Source organism: Engystomops pustulosus, chromosome 9 (assembly GCF_040894005.1).
Source record: "Engystomops pustulosus chromosome 9, aEngPut4.maternal, whole genome shotgun sequence".
In the NCBI taxonomy this organism is placed as follows: domain Eukaryota; kingdom Metazoa; phylum Chordata; class Amphibia; order Anura; family Leptodactylidae; genus Engystomops; species Engystomops pustulosus.
In genome coordinates, this window is record NC_092419.1 from 3,067,519 (window position 1) to 3,090,018 (window position 22,500).

The 22,500-nt window shown below is 50.1% G+C and overlaps 1 protein-coding gene across 1 annotated transcript in view; it reads right to left on the reverse strand.

The window, feature by feature from the left end:
- LOC140077466 (BOLA class I histocompatibility antigen, alpha chain BL3-7-like) overlaps positions 1 to 22,500 on the reverse strand; it is a gene marked incomplete at its 5' end in the record, with an annotated part of 66,663 nt that overhangs the window by 15,703 nt on the left and 28,460 nt on the right. The window contains one exon of the mRNA XM_072124690.1: positions 13,358 to 13,633. Coding sequence (XP_071980791.1) covers positions 13,358 to 13,633 — 276 coding nt within the window. The remainder of the gene's footprint in view (positions 1 to 13,357; positions 13,634 to 22,500) is intronic.

The following is a 22,500-nucleotide window of genomic DNA, read 5'->3' on the forward strand; positions in this document are numbered from 1 at the left end:
ATACGTACATGTGAGTGTAGCGGTGGTGTGTGTGTATATATGTATACGTACATGTGAGTGTAGCGGTGGTGTGTGTATATATATATATACGTACATGTGAGTGTAGCGGTGGTGTGTGTATATATATATATACGTACATGTGAGTGTAGCGGTGGTGTGTGTGTATATATACGTACATGTGAGTGTAGCGGTGGTGTGTGTGTGTATATATATACGTACATGTGAGTGTAGCGGTGGTGTGTGTGTGTATATATATACGTACATGTGAGTGTAGCGGTGGTTTGTGTGTGTATATATATACGTACATGTGAGTGTAGCGGTGGTGTGTGTGTTTGTATATACGTACATGTGAGTGTAGCGGTGGTGTGTGTGTATATATATACGTACATGTGAGTGTAGTGGTGGTGTGTGTGTGTGTGTGTGTGTGTATATATATACGTACATGTGAGTGTAGCGGTGGTGTGTGTGTATATACGTACATGTGAGTGTAGCGGTGGTGTGTGTGTATATATATACGTACATGTGAGTGTAGCGGTGGTGTGTGTGTATATACGTACATGTGAGTGTAGCGGTGGTGTGTGTGTATATATATACGTACATGTGAGTGTAGCAGTGCTGTGTGTATATATACGTACATGTGAGTGTAGCGGTGGTGTGTGTATATATATATATACGTACATGTGAGTGTAGCGGTGGTGTGTGTGTTTGTATATACGTACATGTGAGTGTAGCGGTGGTGTGTGTGTATATATATATACGTACATGTGAGTGTAGCGGTGGTGTGTGTATATATATATACGTACATGTGAGTGTAGCGGTGGTGTGTGTGTATATATATACGTACATGTGAGTGTAGCAGTGCTGTGTGTATATATATATACGTACATGTGAGTGTAGCGGTGGTGTGTGTGTATATATATATATACGTACATGTGAGTGTAGCGGTGGTGTGTGTGTATATATGTATACGTACATGTGAGTGTAGCGGTGGTGTGTGTGTATATATGTATACGTACATGTGAGTGTAGCGGTGGTGTGTGTATATATATATATACGTACATGTGAGTGTAGCGGTGGTGTGTGTATATATATATATACGTACATGTGAGTGTAGCGGTGGTGTGTGTGTATATATACGTACATGTGAGTGTAGCGGTGGTGTGTGTGTGTATATATATATACGTACATGTGAGTGTAGCGGTGGTGTGTGTGTGTATATATATACGTACATGTGAGTGTAGCGGTGGTGTGTGTGTATATATATACGTACATGTGAGTGTAGCGGTGGTGTGTGTATATATATTGTGGGGATTTGGCCCAGTAGAGACCGTGGTAGCGGGGTGCTGGGATGCAGTTCAAGACAGGGACACCAGGGTACAGTCCAAAACAGGTCTCGTCTGCGTTTATTGCAGCAAAATAAAACCAGCCTTTACATTCAGGTATTTGAATAAACAAAAGAAAACCTACCCGTCAGGGTGCTAACTATACACAATAGTCCACTAGCTCACACTAAACAAAAGATCACGTGGCTGCTCCAGACCCACAGGTCAGAGCTGTGTCCTCTCAGCCTCCTTCCACAGAGAGACAACCCACTCAACTCTGCTGAGTCCTTTTATCCAGGCTAATTAGGCTGCTCCCATCACCTGTGTCCAAGGTGCTGGACAAACCCACCTCAGCACTAAGGCCTTGCATAGAAGCAAAACCTAGGGGAAACATACCGCCCATCCACAGTTAACCCCTTCAGTGTCTCACATACCCTCCCCCTCTGTTTGACCCTGTGGGGACGAACACTTTTGGCCATCAGACAGTGGGTACGGGATAGGGCATCGGCATTCCCATGCAGCTTTCCTGCTCGATGTTCTACCGTGAATTTAAAATTTTGTAACATTAGGAACCACCTTGTGACCCTGGCGTTCCTCTCCTTGGCCTGACTCATCCAGGTGAGGGGAGAGTGATCGGTCACTAGTGTAAACTGCCGCCCTACCAAATAATACCTCAGGGATTCCAGAGCCCATTTGATCGCCAAGCACTCCCTCTCAACTATACTATAGTTCTTCTCAGGAGGTGTGAGCTTGCGGCTCAGGAATGTTACAGGATGTTCCTCACCCTCCACTACTTGGGACAGGACAGCCCCCAAGCCCACGTCAGAAGCGTCAGTCTGCACAATAAAGGTCTTGGTGAAGTTAGGGGTGATCAGTATCGGTCCCTCACACAAAACCGTCTTAAGTCGCTGAAACGCCCCCTCAGCCTCTTCACTCCACTTTACCATCACCGCCCTGCTACCCTTGGTCAGGTCAGTCAGGGGTGCCGCTATGGTAGCAAAATCGGGGATAAATCGGCGATAATAGCCCACTATGCCTAGGAAAGCCCTCACTTGCTTCTTGCTCAAAGGTCGTGGCCACTGCTGGATCGCCTCTACTTTATTTACTTGGGGTTTGATGACCCCTCGCCCAATACGGTACCCCAGGTAACGGGCCTCTTCCAGACCCAGTGCACATTTTTGGGGGTTCGCTGTCAGCCCTGCCGCCCTCAGGGAGTCTACCACTGCTTGTACTTTGGCTAGGTGACTCTCCCAGTCGTTACTATAGACTATAATGTCATCTAAGTATGCCGAGGCATATCTCCGGTGAGGTTTTAGCACGAGATCCATTAACCTCTGGAATGTGGCGGGAGCCCCATGTAGCCCAAAGGGGAGTACCACGTACTGAAAAAGCCCATCAGGGGTAACAAAAGCGGTCTTCTCTTTAGCCCTGTCAGTCAGGGGTACCTGCCAATACCCTTTCGTCAGGTCAAGGGTGGAGAAGAACCTAGCCTGTCCAAGTCGTTCTATCAACTCGTCAACCCTGGGCATGGGATAGGAATCAAATTTGGACACCTCGTTCAACTTCCTAAAATCATTGCAGAACCGTAGGGAACCATCAGGTTTGGGAATCAACACAATAGGACTCGACCAGTCACTTTTAGACTCCTCGATAACCCCCAGGTCTAACATCTGCCTGACTTCTTCGGATATGGCAAGCCGGCGCGCTTCAGGGACCCGGTAAGGTTTTTGGTGTACCCGGATGTGGGGTTCGGTTATGATGTCATGCTTGATGACTGAAGTACGTCCCGGTAACTTAGAGAACACATCCATATTTCGGAGCACAAACTCCTTCGCTTCCTGAATCTGGGCCCTGGAGAGGGACTCCGAGATCCGTACTTCAGGCACCTTGGCATCGGGTACACCTACCTCCGGTGTCCCCTTCTTGGAGACAGATGCCTTCTCTACTCCCATGGCCATCAGGGACTCTCTTTCCCTCCATGGCTTTAGGAGGTTCACGTGGTATATCTGTTCGGGTTTCCTCCTCCCCGGCTGAGATACCCTGTAGGTTACCTTCCCCACTCTCTCCATGACCTCATATGGTCCTTGCCATTTGGCCAAGAACTTGCTCTCCACGGTGGGCACCAGAACTAGCACTCTGTCGCCTGGGTTAAAGGTCCTGAGTCTGGCTGACCTATTGTAGACCCTAGACTGGGCCTCTTGTGCCCTTGTCATGTGCTCCTTTACAAGGGGCATTACCGCCGCTATGCGGTCCTGCATAAGGGAGACGTGTTCTATCACACTACGGTGGGGGGTCCTCTCCTGTTCCCAGGTCTCCTTGGCTATATCCAAAAGCCCACGTGGGGAACGGCCATATAACAGCTCAAAGGGTGAGAAACCCGTGGAGGACTGGGGAACTTCCCGTATGGCAAACATCAAATAGGGCAACAAACAATCCCAGTCCTTCCCATCTTTGCTGACCACCCTCTTTAGCATCCCCTTCAAGGTCTTGTTAAACCTCTCGACCAGGCCATCTGTCTGAGGATGATACACAGAGGTGCGGAGCTGTTTTACCTGTAGTAACTTGCACATCTCCTTCATTACCCTAGACATGAATGGGGTACCCTGGTCAGTCAAGATTTCCTTGGGGAGGCCTGTGCGTGAGAACACCTGGAACAGCTCCCTAGCAATATTTTTGGAGGAGGTGTTCCTTAATGGAATCGCCTCGGGATACCGCGTAGCGTAGTCCAGAATAACTAGGATGTATTGGTGCCCCCTGGAGGATTTGACTATGGGGCCAACCAGATCCATTGCAATCCGTTCAAAGGGCACTTCTATGATCGGTAGCGGGACCAAAGGACTCCTGAAGTGGGAGACCGGGGCAGTAAGTTGACACTCAGGGCAGGAGCTACAATACCGGTTTACCTCCTCCCATACCCCGGGCCAGAAAAATCGCTGCAGGATCCTCTCTCGGGTCTTCTCAGCACCTAAGTGCCCTCCCAGCACATGTTTGTGTGCCAACTCTAGCACCAGCCTACGGTGAGATTGGGGTACTACCAGTTGCTCAACCTCCTCACCCCGTATCTGGTCGACCCTGTACAACAGTTCCCCAATAATCACCATTCGGGGGTATATTTTATCAGCCCCTGGTATTTGGAGTACCCCATTTATCACCTTGACATTCTCCCGTGCTTTAACCAAGGTAGGGTCCTGTAGCTGTGCAGCCCCAAAATTGTCACGGGAAATCTCAAGGTCCAGCATGTCGGCCACCTCCTCGTGGCCCTCGACCTCACCAGCTAGGACCTCTAGGGGAGAGAATTCATCACATGGGGTCACCCCTACTGCTGGTGTGTGTACATCGGCCTCAAAGGGTTCAGGGGCCAAGGCCGGACATACCTGACGTCCATTATCTGCAACAGCACCTGAGGTGGGTCTTCGTCTCCAGAGGTCCCAAAACACCGGTAAGTCTCTGCCGATAATAGCCTCATGAAAAAGGGTCCCCACCACCCCCACTTCATGGGTAACAGTACCACAAGGAGTATGTAGGTTGATGACAGCAGTGGGATATTCGCGAGTGTCCCCATGTATACACAACACTCCCACTCTCCGCCCACTGTATAGTCCAGGATCAACCAAAGTTCCCCGCACCAGGGTGACCAGACTCCCTGAGTCTAGCAAGGCTTCCACTGTGTGACCACCGATTGTGACCATGCATACTTGGGGTTCTGCATCCGTTACTGACTCTGCCGCCAGAACTGGCCGGGCAAACAGTGACACTCGCCGGGTCTGGTTGCAGTCCATTGGCTCCACTGACAGTGGACAGTTGGCAGCAATATGGCCCATTTCATGGCACCGCCAGCACTGGATACGGCCATGACCTCTGTCACGAGCCTCACTGGGTTTCGGGGTATCCACGCCCCCAATGAACCCCCTCCCAACCTGACATGTCTCCCCTTTTCCGCAGTAGCAGTCTTACCAGCTGGTTTGGTGACCCTGTCACTGGCACTGCTTCGTGTAGGAGAGGTAAGTAGAAGGTCCTCCGTAGCCCGATACCTCTCTACAAGGGACACAAGCTCCTCAGCTTTTGTGGGACCGGCCTGTCCAACCCACCGCTGGAGCCGAGAGGGCAGAGAACGGGTGAACTTGTCGAGGACCACTCTCTCTACCATCTGTGCTGGGGTGCAGTCCTCTGGTTGTAGCCACTTCCGGACCAGATGGATGAGGTCATGCATTTGGGAGCGTGGGGGTAATTTTTCTGAGTAAGCCCACTGGTGGACCCGGCTGGAGCGAACTTGAACGGTGACCCCAAGACGAGCCAGAATCTCCGCCTTTAGCTGGGGGTACTTACGGGCCTCCGTTTCACTCAGGTCGTAGTAAGCCTTCTGCGACTCGCCGGTCAGGAACGGTGCCAGGACATCTGCCCACTGCTCAGCCGGTAACTCCTCTCGCTCAGCTACTCGCTCGAACACAGCGAGATACGCCTCCACGTCGTCGGTCGTCGCCATTTTTTGTAAGGCCTTTTGTACTGCTGCCCGTGCGGAATGCTGGACAACCGGGTACCCTTGCAGACCAGTATGGGACCCCTCAGTAGCCGACGCTTGCGGTGCTGCCATAATGCCAGAAAACTTCTCCATCATCAGCTGGAACATGGCTCGGGATTCTTCCTGCTGCTGGCGGGACCTCTCCTCCTGCAGCTGGAACATGGCTTGCTGCTGACGGGACCTCTCCTCCTGCTGCTGGAGCATGGCTTGCTGCAGCTGCCGATTAGCCTGGGACTCTTCCTGCTGCTGCAGCTGTCGATTAGCCTGGGACTCTTCCTGCTGCTGCTGCCGATTAGCTCTGGCCTCCTCCTGCTGCTGGCGGGACCTCTCCTCCTGCTGCTGGAGCATGGCTTGCTGCTGGCGGGACCTCTCCTCCTGCTGCTGGAGCATGGCTTGCTGCTGGCGGGACCTCTCCTCCTGCTGCTGGAGCATGGCTTGCTGCTGCTGCCGATTAGCTCTGGCCTCCTCCTGCTGCTGCTGCCGATTAGCTCTGGCCTCCTCTTGCAGGTATTTAATAAAGTCCTCCATCTTGGCTGTATCCTGCAATTTGCCTGATGCTTTCAGCCAGGCCATGCACTGTTGCAGGATGTATCAAGCCTTCCAGGTGTATGTCTTTTGAACTGCCCGCAATCCGAAGCACCATATGTGGGGATTTGGCCCAGTAGAGACCGTGGTAGCGGGGTGCTAGGATGCAGTTCAAGACAGGGACACCAGGGTACAGTCCAAAACAGGTCTCGCCTGCGTTTATTGCAGCAAAATAAAACCAGCCTTTACATTCAGGTATTTGAATAAACAAAAGAAAACCTACCCGTCAGGGTGCTAACTATACAATTAGTCCACTAGCTCACACTAAACAAAAGATCACGTGGCTGCTCCAGACACACAGGTCAGAGCTGTGTCCTCTCAGCCTCCTTCCACAGAGAGACAACCCACTCAACTCTGCTGAGTCATTTTATCCAGGCTAATTAGGCTGTTCCCATCACCTGTGTCCAAGGTGCTGGACAAACCCACCTCAGCACTAAGGCCTTGCATAGAAGCAAAACCTTGGGGAAACATACCGCCCATCCACAGTTAACCCCTTCAGTGTCTCACAATATATACGTACATGTGAGTGTAGCGGTGGTGTGTGTGTGTGTGTGTATATACGTACATGTGAGTGTAGCGGTGGTGTGTGTGTATATATATATACGTACATGTGAGTGTAGCGGTGGTGTGTGTGTGTGTATATACGTACATGTGAGTGTAGCGGTGGTGTGTGTGTGTGTTTGTATATACGTACATGTGAGTGTAGCGGTGGTGTGTGTGTGTATATATATACGTACATGTGAGTGTAGCGGTGGTGTGTGTGTGTATATACGTACATGTGAGTGTAGCGGTGGTGTGTGTGTATATATGTACACGTACATGTGAGTGTAGCTGTGGTGTGTGTGTGTGTATATACATACATGTGAGTGTAGCGGTGGTGTGTGTGTTTGTATATACGTACATGTGAGTGTAGCAGTGGTGTGTGTGTTTTTTTTACGGATGCGCATCACGGAAGGTAAAAGAAGTCTATGGGTCCGGAAAAAAAAAGGGGATGAAACATCCAGGTTTTTTTCAATGATGAGGATGAAAAACCAGATGTGATATTTTTTAAAGGAAACCTACCATGTGATGTGATGCAGTATGAAGCAAACATACACTGAGATGCTGCAGCTGCTCTGATGCAGGATACTTGGTTACTCCATGAGCTGAGGTTTTGCTGATAAAACAGATATAACATTATGATGATGAAGCTCGGTGGCTTCTATGGCTGCTCCAGCGCTTTGTTCCACGCTTCTCCTAGCAGGGGAGTTTTTCTCTGCAGGAGAGGATGATGTAATCTCTGGGTTGTGCCTGAAGGCAGAATTATCAATTGCCCATCCCCCAGCTGCTGTGTATGAGGGATCCAGCTCAGATTGATTAGTCATGTCTTGACTAACCTCCGTTTGTAATTACAAGCTCCGTGTCTAATGTGTTTATCTAGGCACTCAGCCTGACCCAGCTTTCCCAAGGTCCTGAATGTTATCATTGTTTTTTCAGCAAAACCACTCAGCTCAGGGATTAAACAAGATATGTTTCTGCATCAGTGTCGCTACAGCAGTCTCAGGGTATGTTTGCTTCATACTGCATCACATCACATGGTAGGTTTCCTGTAAATCAATGTTACACCTTCACTTTTTTATTTTTTTTTTTGCGGACAAGAAGACAAAACGGAGGAAAACCAACACAACGTGACGGACGCGCAACTGAAGTGCAACCGGCGCTAATGTGAAGGAACTGAAGCCGAACACCAGCACCAATGTGAAGGAACTGAAGCCGAGCACCAGCACCAATGTGAAGGAACTGAAGCCGAGCACCAGCACCAATGTGAAGGAGCCCTTATACTGCACCAGCACCAATGTGAAGGAACTGAAGCCGAGCACCAGCACCAATGTGAGGGAGCCCTTATACTGCACCAGCACCAATGTGAATGAGCCCTTATACTGCACCAGCACCAATGTAAAGGAGCCCTTATACTGCACCAGCACCAATGTGAATGAGCCCTTATACTGCACCAGCACCAATGTGAGGGAGCCCTTATACTGCACCAGCACCAATGTGAATGAGCCCTTATACTGCACCAGCACCAATGTAAAGGAGCCCTTATACTGCACCAGCACCAATGTGAATGAGCCCTTATACTGCACCAGCACCAATGTGAATGAGCCCTTATACTGCACCAGCACCAATGTGAATGAGCCCTTATACTGCACCAGCACCAATGTAAAGGAGGCCTTATACTGCACCAGCACCAATGTGAGGGAGCCCTTATACTGCACCAGCACCAATGTGAATGAGCCCTTATACTGCACCAGCACCAATGTGAATGAGCCCTTATACTGCACCAGCACCAATGTGAATGAGCCTTTATACTGCACCAGCACCAATGTGAATGAGCCCTTATACTGCACCAGCACCAATGTGAATGAGCCCTTATACTGCACCAGCACCAATGTAAAGGAGCCCTTATACTGCACCAGCACCAATGTGAGGGAGCCCTTATACTGCACCAGCACCAATGTGAATGAGCCCTTATACTGCACCAGCACCAATGTGAATGAGCCCTTATACTGCACCAGCACCAATGTGAATGAGCCCTTATACTGCACCAGCACCAATGTGAATGAGCCCTTATACTGCACCAGCACCAATGTAAAGGAGCCCTTATACTGCACCAGCACCAATGTGAGGGAGCCCTTATACTGCACCAGCACCAATGTGAATGAGCCCTTATACTGCACCAGCACCAATGTGAATGAGCCCTTATACTGCACCAGCACCAATGTAAAGGAGCCCTTATACTGCACCAGCACCAATGTGAGGGAGCCCTTATACTGCACCAGCACCAATGTGAATGAGCCCTTATACTGCACCAGCACCAATGTGAATGAGCCCTTATACTGCACCAGCACCAATGTGAATGAGCCCTTATACTGCACCAGCACCAATGTGAATGAGCCCTTATACTGCACCAGCACCAATGTGAATGAGCCCTTATACTGCACCAGCACCAATGTGAATGAGCCCTTATACTGCACCAGCACCAATGTGAAGGAGGCCTTATACTGCACCAGCACCAATGTGAATGAGCCCTTATACTGCACCAGCACCAATGTGAATGAGCCCTTATACTGCACCAGCACCAATGTAAAGGAGGCCTTATACTGCACCAGCACCAATGTGAATGAGCCCTTATACTGCACCAGCACCAATGTGAGGGAGCCCTTATACTGCACCAGCACCAATGTAAAGGAGGCCTTATACTGCACCAGCACCAATGTGAAGGAGCCCTTATACTGCACCAGCACCAATGTGAAGGAGCCCTTATACTGCACCAGCACCAATGTGAAGGAGGCCTTATACTGCACCAGCACCAATGTGAGGGAGCCCTTATACTGCACCAGCACCAATGTGAAGGAACTGAAGCCGAGCACCAGCACCAATGTGAGGGAGGCCTTATACTGCACCAGCACCAATGTGAGGGAGCCCTTATACTGCACCAGCACCAATGTGAGGGAGCCCTTATACTGCACCAGCACCAATGTGAATGAGCCCTTATACTGCACCAGCACCAATGTGAATGAGCCCTTATACTGCACCAGCACCAATGTGAAGGAGGCCTTATACTGCACCAGCACCAATGTGAATGAGCCCTTATACTGCACCAGCACCAATGTGAAGGAGGCCTTATACTGCACCAGCACCAATGTGAATGAGCCCTTATACTGCACCAGCACCAATGTGAAGGAGGCCTTATACTGCACCAGCACCAATGTGAGGGAGCCCTTATACTGCACCAGCACCAATGTGAGGGAGCCCTTATACTGCACCAGCACCAATGTGAATGAGCCCTTATACTGCACCAGCACCAATGTGAGGGAGGCCTTATACTGCACCAGCACCAATGTGAATGGGCCCTTATACTGCACCAGCACCAATGTGAGGGAGGCCTTATACTGCACCAGCACCAATGTGAAGGAGGCCTTATACTGCACCAGCACCAATGTGAATGAGCCCTTATACTGCACCAGCACCAATGTGAATGAGCCCTTATACTGCACCAGCACCAATGTGAAGGAGGCCTTATACTGCACCAGCACCAATGTGAATGAGCCCTTATACTGCACCAGCACCAATGTGAAGGAGGCCTTATACTGCACCAGCACCAATGTGAGGGAGCCCTTATACTGCACCAGCACCAATGTGAAGGAGCCCTTATACTGCACCAGCACCAATGTGAAGGAACTGAAGCCGAGCACCAGCACCAATGTGAGGGAGCCCTTATACTGCACCAGCACCAATGTGAATGAGCCCTTATACTGCACCAGCACCAATGTGAAGGAGGCCTTATACTGCACCAGCACCAATGTGAATGAGCCCTTATACTGCACCAGCACCAATGTGAGGGAGGCCTTATACTGCACCGGCACCAATGTGAAGGAGGCCTTATACTGCACCAGCACCAATGTGAGGGAGGCCTTATACTGCACCAGCACCAATGTGAATGAGCCCTTATACTGCACCAGCACCAATGTGAGGGAGCCCTTATACTGCACCAGCACCAATGTGAGGGAGGCCTTATACTGCACCAGCACCAATGTGAAGGAGGCCTTATACTGCACCAGCACCAATGTGAGGGAGCCCTTATACTGCACCAGCACCAATGTGAATGAGCCCTTATACTGCACCAGCACCAATGTGAATGAGCCCTTATACTGCACCAGCACCAATGTGAAGGAGGCCTTATACTGCACCAGCACCAATGTGAATGAGCCCTTATACTGCACCAGCACCAATGTGAAGGAGGCCTTATACTGCACCAGCACCAATGTGAAGGAGGCCTTATACTGCACCAGCACCAATGTGAATGAGCCCTTATACTGCACCAGCACCAATGTGAAGGAGGCCTTATACTGCACCAGCACCAATGTGAATGAGCCCTTATACTGCACCAGCACCAATGTGAAGGAGGCCTTATACTGCACCAGCACCAATGTGAGGGAGGCCTTATACTGCACCAGCACCAATGTGAATGAGCCCTTATACTGCACCAGCACCAATGTGAATGAGCCCTTATACTGCACCGGCACCAATGTGAAGGAGGCCTTATACTGCACCAGCACCAATGTGAGGGAGCCCTTATACTGCACCAGCACCAATGTGAATGAGCCCTTATACTGCACCAGCACCAATGTGAGGGAGCCCTTATACTGCACCAGCACCAATGTGAGGGAGCCCTTATACTGCACCAGCACCAATGTGAGGGAGGCCTTATACTGCACCGGCACCAATGTGAAGGAGCCCTTATACTGCACCAGCACCAATGTGAATGAGCCCTTATACTGCACCAGCACCAATGTGAGGGAGCCCTTATACTGCACCAGCACCAATGTGAGGGAGGCCTTATACTGCACCAGCACCAATGTGAATGAGCCCTTATACTGCACCGGCACCAATGTGAAGGAGGCCTTATACTGCACCAGCACCAATGTGAGGGAGCCCTTATACTGCACCAGCACCAATGTGAAGGAGCCCTTATACTGCACCAGCACCAATGTGAATGAGCCCTTATACTGCACCAGCACCAATGTGAAGGAGGCCTTATACTGCACCAGCACCAATGTGAGGGAGCCCTTATACTGCACCAGCACCAATGTGAATGAGCCCTTATACTGCACCAGCACCAATGTGAAGGAGGCCTTATACTGCACCAGCACCAATGTGAAGGAGCCCTTATACTGCACCAGCACCAATGTGAATGAGCCCTTATACTGCACCAGCACCAATGTAAAGGAGCCCTTATACTGCACCAGCACCAATGTGAATGAGCCCTTATACTGCACCAGCACCAATGTGAATGAGCCCTTATACTGCACCAGCACCAATGTGAAGGAGGCCTTATACTGCACCAGCACCAATGTGAGGGAGCCCTTATACTGCACCAGCACCAATGTGAGGGAGCCCTTATACTGCACCAGCACCAATGTGAAGGAGGCCTTATACTGCACCAGCACCAATGTGAAGGAACTGAAGCCGAGCACCAGCACCAATGTGAGGGAGCCCTTATACTGCACCAGCACCAATGTGAGGGAGCCCTTATACTGCACCAGCACCAATGTGAGGGAGCCCTTATACTGCACCAGCACCAATGTGAGGGAGCCCTTATACTGCACCAGCACCAATGTGAATGAGCCCTTATACTGCACCAGCACCAATGTGAATGAGCCCTTATACTGCACCAGCACCAATGTGAAGGAGGCCTTATACTGCACCAGCACCAATGTGAAGGAGGCCTTATACTGCACCAGCACCAATGTGAGGGAGGCCTTATACTGCACCAGCAACAATGTGAAGGAGGCCCTATACTGCACCAGCACCAATGTGAATGAGCCCTTATACTGCACCAGATATATCATCCAGCATTATTAATGTGCTGCAGCAGGAGACGGGTCTAGTCCTGCACTGATCTAATGTGCGACACTATGACCGCTGCCCCATCCAGGTCAACATCTGCAGAGAGTTTGTATGTTCTCTCCGTGCTTGTGTGGGTTTCCTCCAGGTCCTCCGGTTTCCTCCCACACTCCATACATACTGGTAGGTGATTAGATTGTGAGCCCAATTGGGGACAGGGACTGATGTGACAACCTCTGTGCAGCGCTGTGGTATCTGTGTGCGCTATATAAATAAAGGATTATTGTGATTAGGAGGCTAAAGGACCAGTGATGATGCTGACCAGCCCATAGACCATACAATAATAATAGCACCATCATATTCTGCAGCGCTGTACAGATCACAAGGGACATGTACAGATAAAACAGGACATTATAGAGCATTAACAGATAAGCATTAGGAATGAGTTTATAGTCAGACAATGAGCTGTCACATTACAGGTCCCCAGTCCTGACCTCCTCCATAGTCTTCCTCCTGTCATCCCTGCAGTGCGGATACAACTCACCCCACACGATGTTCAGCGGTTCGCTCAGGCTGTGGTGATCCACATAACAGGAGTAAGTGTCGCCCTCTTTGGGGAGGACGTCCACGCTGACCCTGATCTGATAGGTGCCGTCAGGATTGGGGAGGGTGTGTGTGGTCTCATATATGGGAACATCGTCCACCCCGTTCTTCATCCACTTCACATCCACTTTTTTAGGGTGAAATCCGTACGCCAGACAGTGAAGCGTCAGGATCCCATCATCGCTCTCCTGACCGGATACCTTCACCTTTGGGCGAACTGAGCGAGAAAAAGGAGAAAATATAAATGGACGTCATGTATCTGAGATCTGATGTATCCTCCACTCTGGGGGTCTGTACAATCAGCAGAGACCCCTCTACTGTGTGCCACGCCCAGCCGACCCCTGTACTGTGTGCCACGCCCAGCCGACCCCTGTACCATGTGCCACGCCCAGCCGACCCCTGTACCATGTGCCACGCCCAGCCGACACATGTACCGTGTACCACGCCCAGTCGACCCCTGTACCGTGTGCCACGCCCAGCCGACCCATGTACTGTGTGCCACGCCCAGCCGACCCATGTACCGCGTGCCACGCCCAGCCGACCCATGTACCGTGTGCCACGTCCAGCTGACCGCTAAACCGTGTGCCACGCCCAGCAGAGACCAAAAAAGTTCTGGCTGGGATTACAATGATAAAATATACAGTTCCGACTTACATACAAATTCAACTTAAGAACAGACCTACAGACCCTATCTTGTATGTAACCCGGGGACTGCCTGTACTGGCTACTTGGAAGCATCATTACTTTATTGGCTGCCATGCAGGCCCTCTTACTATAGGTATATGGGATACGAATGGCTGCTGTGAGTATATTGGCTACTGTGGAGACCTGGCTACTATATACTAGCTACTGTGTGGGCACTATTACTATATTGGCTACAGTGGGGCATAATTATGAAAAGTACTAAGTTTGCGCTTACTAAGTACTAAGAAGTTGGAGGAGATTTTGCCTGGAAGAAGCTGACCTATAGAGCTGGAGCCACAGGGCACAGATGTGTCATCTCATGGGCTACGGTCACAGCGTTACATAGATCTCAGTGTAGCCCATGACTTACTGTCAGCCAGGGGTCACCCTTCTCCCTGTGTTGTGCCCCCCCGGTTATTATTAGACACAGTCAGAGTATTGTAGCACAGACCTGGGACAGGAGAAAGGGTAAATCTCACTTGTCAATAACAGAGACAATCCTGCATTGTTACAGAGCAGGAGTACAGATCCGGCATCGCTCGGGGGTTGTATTCACGCTTGGTGGGGGCAGCAGTTAACGAGAACCAAGTCACCAGGTTTTACCCCACTAAACTAATAGCAGACCCCTCAGGGTCTACAATGTCCTTTCCAAAATTCTCTCTACCATTTACCTATGAAAAAATAATAATTTCCAGAGTCAGGCAAATCTAACTTTTCACATGAGATGAGTCAAGTTTAGTGGCTGCAGGGGAAGGGTTTCTAAAAATGTGTTTCTAGGAGGAGATAATTAAGTTTAAAGTGAGAATTTCAGATGCGATTTTTATATATAAAAATGACTCCCGGCGGCACTTTAACAGTTAATATCTCCGGTTTCCTGACACTTAGAAACACAAGAATTTAGATTCATATGAATGAGAAAATTCTCATCTTTCATGGGAAAAAGAAGTGAGTTTCTTGGTGCCACAGAGACAAAGTTATAGCCCCCCCCCACCCCCCACCTCCAGATTCAGGGAGAATTTGCTGCACACAGGAGCCGCTGCACCTCACAGATAATGGAAATATCACTTGATTTTATTCCTTATCAAAGTGTAGTAACATATACCGTATATACTCGTGTATAAGCCAAGTTTTTCAGCACAAAAAATGTGCTGAAAAACCTCATCTCGGCTTATACACAAGTCAATAATAATAAAAAAAAAATTAATACTCACCCTCCGGCTCTCGGAACCTCGGCACGGGCTCCCGGTCCTCGGCGGCGGCTCCTGGTCCTCGGCTGCGGCTTCTCTCTTCTATCTTCACTTGCCGGCAGTCGCGTCTATGCGATCTGCCGGCGGGCGCACAATATGATGTAGCGGTGTCGCCGCTGATGACGTCATCAGCGGCGACACCGCCGCATCGCACTGTGCACCCGCCAATAGGTTGCATGGACGCGACTGCCGGCAAGTGAAGATAGAAGAGAGAAGCCGCAGCCGAGGACCAGGAGCCGCCGCCGCCGAGGACCAGGAGCCGCCGCCGAGGACCGGGAGCCGCCACTAAGCATCAAAGGTGAGTATCGTCGGAGGGTGAGTATTAAGTTTATTTTTTTATTATTCGCTAGGCATACTGAGGGCAGGCTGTATACTTTTTGGGGCAGGCTGTATACTTTTTGGGGCAGGCTGTATAATACATGGGGGCAGGCTGTATAATACATGGGGGCAGGCTGTATAATACATGGGGGCAGGCTGTATACTTCTTGGGGCAGGCTGTATACTTTTTGGGGCAGGCTGTATAATACATGGGGGCAGGCTGTATACTTCTTGGGGCAGGCTGTATAATACATTGGGGCAGGCTGTATAATACATGGGGGCAGGCTGTATAATACATGGGGGCAGGCTGTATAATACATGAGGGCAGGCTGTATAATACATGGGGGCAGGCTGTATAATACATGAGGGCCGGCTGTATAATACATGGGGGCAGGCTGTATAATACATGAGGGCAGGCTGTATACTTTTTGGGGCAGGCTGTATAATACATGGGGGCAGGCTGTATACTTCTTGGGGCAGGCTGTATAATACATGGGGGCAGGCTGTATAATACATGAGGGCAGGCTGTATACTTCTTGGGGCAGGCTGTATAATACATGAGGGCAGGCTGTATAATACATGGGGGCAGGCTGTATAATACATGGGGGCAGGCTGTATACTTCTTGGGGCAGGCTGTATAATACATGGGGGCAGGCTGTATAATACATGGGGGAAGGCTGTATACTTCTTGGGGCAGGCTGTATAATACATGGGGGCAGGCTGTATAATACATGAGGGCAGGCTGTATAATACATGGGGGCAGGCTGTATAATATATGAGGGCAGGCTGTATACTTTTTGGGGCAGGCTGTATACTTCTTGGGGCAGGCTGTATAATACATGGGGGCAGGCTGTATACTTCTTGGGGCAGGCTGTATACTTTTTGGGGCAGGCTGTATAATACATGGGGGCAGGCTGATTGTATACTACTTGGGACAGGCTGTATACTACAGGGGATAGCTGGCTGTATACTACAGGGGCTAGCTGGCTGTATACTACACCCTCGGCTTATACCCGCGTCAATAGGTTTTCCCATGTTTTTGTGGTATAATTAGGGGTCTCGGCTTATACTCGGGTCGGCTTATACTCGAGTATATACGGTCTCTCCCTTCTCCCCTCCTTCTCCCTCCCCCCCTCCCCCCCCCTGTTACCATTACCTCCTTGCGTCTTCCTCCTTCCCCCCCCCCCCCCCTCCCCTATTTCCTCTTGGTTCTCTCTAAATATGGCTGCCTAATAACCTCCTGATCATCTATTCATTAAGGGTTGAAGGTCCCGGGACAAATGGTGTAGGTTTGTCTTGAGTTAGGGACCACTGTTCTACTATTTGACTGTTAGTGGGTATAGGTCTACACTACTGCTGTTAGGGTGTTAGACAGGGGGTTTGTATTCTTGGGATTGTTAGTTCAGTTCTGTTATATTTGTTATGCTCACTGTTGTCTGTCTGTCTATGTCTCTGTGGTATGAAAGGATGAATGCTTGGTTGCTCACGTCTCCTTCCCCACACCCCTTTCCCTTCCGCTAATATGTCTTCACTTAAGGTAATGAGCTGGAATGTGAGGGGACTTAACTCCAAATTCAAGAGGGCCCTGATGTTAGACGTCATTAAGCGTCAGGCCCCCCATATTGTATGTATCCAAGAGACACACCTTACGGGTCAGAAGGTCCTCTCCCTGAAGCGGGCCTGGGTGGCTAGAGGTTACCATTCCTCCTACTCTGTCTACGCCAGGGGAGTATCCATACTCATATCCAAAGCGCTTCCCATAGAGGTCATACAGGTAGCGCCGGATCACTTTGGCCGTTTTGTGGTTGTACATTGCGCCTTGTGGGGCTTTACCTTTACTATAGCGTCTATTTATGTCCCACCTCCCTTTGATCCAGCAGTATTGCATCTAATATCCAGTAAGCTGGCTGCTATGCCTCCAAGTCCGATACTCTGTATTGGTGACTTCAATGCTGTCCCTTATCCCTCCTTGGATCGTACAAGTGGTCTAGACACAGGCTCGGCCCGTCTGAATGAGTGGCTCACTTCTCTAGACCTCGCCGATGTTTGGCGTAGTAAACACCCTCAAGAGAGAGAATATTCATTCTATTCCTCTGTTCATAAGAGCTTCTCTCGGATTGATCTGGCCTTTGTCTCCCCTGATATGTTGCCGCACGTTGATCAGGTATCCTATTGCCCGCGCAGTGCGTCAGACCACTCCGCCTTGCTCATCAGTCTCCTTATAGGCCCCCCCAGCGACTCGCGCTTATGGCGCCTACACCCGGCCTGGCTTCTATTCCCAGCGGTCCAGAGTACTGTTAGGGCAGCGCACAGCGAGTTCTGGGACGTACACTCAACCCATCCTGATCCTCTTCTAGTCTGGGACTCGTACAAGTCCTCGGTGCGGGGAGCATTCATGTCAGGCTTAGCTGGCCATAGAAAGTCTTTAAATGCGCAGGAGGAGGGGCTGACGGCTGTACTGGTGACTGCAGAAAAGGATTATCTAGAGAAACCTACTCCGGGGAATAAAAAGACTTGGGCTCAGGCGCAGAGGAACCATCTAGCTGTAGTGAAGGAGCGCACCAGTAAGCGCCTGCTAGCCAGGGAAGCGTCCATCTTTGAATTCGGAGATAAAAACGGGAAGCTGCTTGCGTATCTCTCGCGGGCTGAACGCCCCTGTGCTTCCGTTCCCTCTATTATTGATGGTAACGGAGCATTGATCACAGAACCCCGGGCCATTAACATGGTATTTCATGAATACTATTCATCTCTTTACAGCTCCAGATTGTCCGCCTCTTCCGTCATCGGAGCTTGATGCTCCGCTCTCGGCGGAGGAGGTGGAACTGGCCATCCAATCGTTGCCCCCCGGTAAGACACCCGGATATGATGGGCTGGGAGGTGAATGGTATAGGGATAACTGTGAGACTCTGGTCCCCCTTCTCCTTAGCCTGTACTCCGATGCGCTTGACAGCGGTTCCCTTCCTGACTCCATGCGAGAGGCCCTTATTGTAGTTCTTCCTAAGCCTGGCAAGGACCCTCTGCATCCCGACTCATACCGCCCAATTTCCCTCCTAAACTCAGATGTTAAAATACTAGCAAAAATTCTGGCGACAAGGCTTAACAAAGTAATATTATCCTTGGTTCACCCAGACCAGACAGGCTTTATGCCTGGGAGGGGAACTGACATAAATATACAAAGACTACACCTGAACATTGCAGAGGCAGAGCGGTCTCCAGACCCAGGGTTTATATTATCCTTAGACAATTGTAAGGCATTTGATTCTGTGGAGTGGACATATTTGTGGACCCTTTTGCCTAGAATGGGTTTTGGCCCTCGATTTACAGCATTGGTTAAGCTACTGTATAACGATCCCAAGGCTAGGGTGCGGACTAATCTTAATATCTCACCTACTCTCTCTATGGCCAGGGGCACTAGGCAGGGCTGCCCACTATCTCCCCTCCTCTTCGCACTTGCCATTGAGCCCCTTGCTGTGGCGATCCGTCACTCTGATAGCATTAAGGGTATTACTAGAGGTACTATTATTGAGAAGGTATCTCTCTATGCTGATGATACACTTGTATACCTTGGGGATGTGGGCCCCTCTCTGGAATCCCTTCTGTCCCTGATAGAACGCTATGGGGGGTTCTCAGGCCTTCGGGTTAACTGGGACAAATCAGCCCTCTTTCCCTTATCTGATGTAGGGGTACACTCCCTCCCCGTCCCAGTCCAGGTGGTGTCCGCCTTTAAATATCTGGGAGTCCAGGTGTCACGCAAGGTCCAGGCATTTACGGAGTTAAACATTGCACCCCTGATAGCTGCAACGGAATCGCGTCTAAAAGCCTGGTCCACTCTCCCCTTGTCCCTATACGGGCGTATTAACATATTTAAAATGATTTTTCTCCCAAAATTTCTATACCTTTTCCATGCCTGCCCTATACTACTCCCTAAGAGCCTGTTTAAACGCATAGACGGCATTCTCAGGTCCTTCTACTGGCAGAGTAGTGCCCCGCGATTCAGTCTAGCGCTGCTTCAGGCTCCCAAGTCTAGGGGTGGACTGGCTGCCCCGGATCTGTATCTTTATTACCTGGCTTCCCAGCTAGTATATGCCCAGTGGTGGATAGATATAGACATGGGTAATGCAGCTACTGCACTGGCTGGTGCCCTGGTAGGTTCCTACGAGGCCCTTACAAACCTGCTGTACAGGTATAAGTCCCCATCTGATACCCCACTTCCCCTACGTACGGTAGCGGTGTGCTGGCGTAGGGCGCAATCCCTGGTAGAACCGAGCAGCTCTCCCCCTCTCTCGCCTAGGACTCCATTGTGGCTCAATCCGTGGCTCTCTCACTTTCTCTCCCTCCCAGGCTGGACAATGTGGGGGGCAGCGGGGGTGAAATTTGTAGGCCAGCTCTTATCCCCGGAAGCAGAATTACTCAGCTTTAACGAGATAAGGGAGAGACATACTGTACCCAATACGGCCAGCTTCCATTACACGCAACTGCGACACGCATTCAAAGCCCAATTCGGCTCCTTCAGCCTGACAGTGAAATTCTCCAAACTAGAGACTCTGATGAGTACCCCGGACCTCCCTAAGCCACGCACTCAGTGCTATGCTCTCCTGCAAGAGCAAAAGTCCAGACCGTTTGATAGAGCCTGTGAACGCTGGAGACAGGATATCCCTGACCTGTCAGATGATGACTGGAGGGAGGTCGAACTGTCCTACTTCACATCTGTTGTGAGTGCGAGGGACTTCCTGATCCAATCTAAACTCCTCCATCGAGTTTACTTCACCCCTGCTAGACTATTCCGCATGGGAGCAATGCCTAATGATCTTTGCTTTCGCTGTCAGGCTGAAGTCGGATCCTTCCTGCATTGTGTCTGGTCCTGCCCTAGGGTCCATGTCTTCTGGTCCGAAGTGCTGGAGTTCCTTAATCTACACTTTGAATTCCCACGCTTACTGTCTCCCTCTGTGTGTCTCCTCGGCATCATAAACGAAGTTATCAATGGCCACTATGACAAAATTTTCTTTAGGTTTGTCTTATACTACGCCCGAAAAGTGGTGGTGATGACCTGGAAGGACCAGGAGCCCCCTCCATTAAAAAGATGGATACTACTTATTAACAGCGTCATTCCCCACTACCGGTCCTTGTATACCAACAGGAAGTGTCCCCAGAAGTTTGATCGCATCTGGTCCAGATGGTGCGCGACTCCCCATACAGCCTTATAATCACATGTGATTTATATTCCTCTCCATGATGAAGGAGACTGAGCGTGCTGGTATGTGTGTGTGTGTGTGTGTGACTCCCCATACAGCCTTATAATCACATGTGATATATACTCCTCTCCATGATGAAGGAGACTGAGCGTGCTGGTGTGTGTGTGTGTGTGTGTGTGCGCGACTCCCCATACTGCCCTATAATCACATGTGATATACACTCCTCTCCATGATGACGGAGACTGAGCGTGCTGGTGTGTGTGTGTGTGTGTGACTCCCCATACAGCCTTATAATCACATGTGATATATACTCCTCTCCATGATGAAGGAGACTGAGCGTGCTGGTGTGTGTGTGTGTGTGTGACTCCTCATACTGCCCTATAATCACATGTGATATATACTCCTCTCCATGATGAAGGAGACTGAGCGTGCTGGTGTGTGTGTGTGTGTGTATGTGTGTGACTCCCCATACAGCCTTATAATCACATGTGATATATACTCCTCTCCATGATGAAGGAGACTGAGCGTGCTGGTATGTGTGTGTGTGTGTGTGTGACTCCCCATACTGCCTTATAATCACATGTGACATACACTCCTCTCCATGATGAAGGAGACTGAGCGTGCTGGTGTGTGTGTGTGTGTGTGTGTGACTCCCCATACTGCCTTATAATCACATGTGACATACACTCCTCTCCATGATGACGGAGACTGAGCGTGCTGGTGTGTGTGTGTGTGTGTGTGACTCCCCATACAGCCTTATAATCACATGTGATATATACTCCTCTCCATGATGAAGGAGACTGAGCGTGCTGGTATGTGTGTGTGTGTGACTCCCCATACAGCCTTATAATCACATGTGATATATACTCCTCTCCATGATGAAGGAGACTGAGCGTGCTGGTGTGTGTGTGTGTGTGTGACTCCCCATACTGCCTTATAATCACATGTGATATATACTCCTCTCCATGATGAAGGAGACTGAGCGTGCTGGTGTGTGTGTGTGTGTGTGTGTGACTCCCCATACAGCCTTATAATCACATGTGATATATACTCCTCTCCATGATGAAGGAGACTGAGCGTGCTGGTGTGTGTGTGTGTGTGTGTGTGACTCCCCATACAGCCTTATAATCACATGTGATATATACTCCTCTCCATGATGAAGGAGACTGAGCGTGCTGGTGTGTGTGTGTGTGTGTGTGTGACTCCCCATACTGCCTTATAATCCCATGTGATATATACTCCTCTCCATGATGAAGGAGACTGAGCGTGCTGGTATGTGTGTGTGTGTGTGTGTGACTCCCCATACAGCCTTATAATCACATGTGACATATACTCCTCTCCATGATGAAGGAGACTGAGCGTGCTGGTATGTGTGTGTGTGTGTGTGACTCCCCATACAGCCTTATAATCACATGTGATATATACTCCTCTCCATGATGGAGGAGACTGAGCGTGCTGGTGTGTGTGTGTGTGTGTGTGTGTGTGACTCCCCATACAGCCTTATAATCACATGTGATATATACTCCTCTCCATGATGAAGGAGACTGAGCGTGCTGGTGTGTGTGTGTGTGTGTGTGTGTGTGACTCCCCATACAGCCTTATAATCACATGTGATATATACTCCTCTCCATGATGAAGGAGAC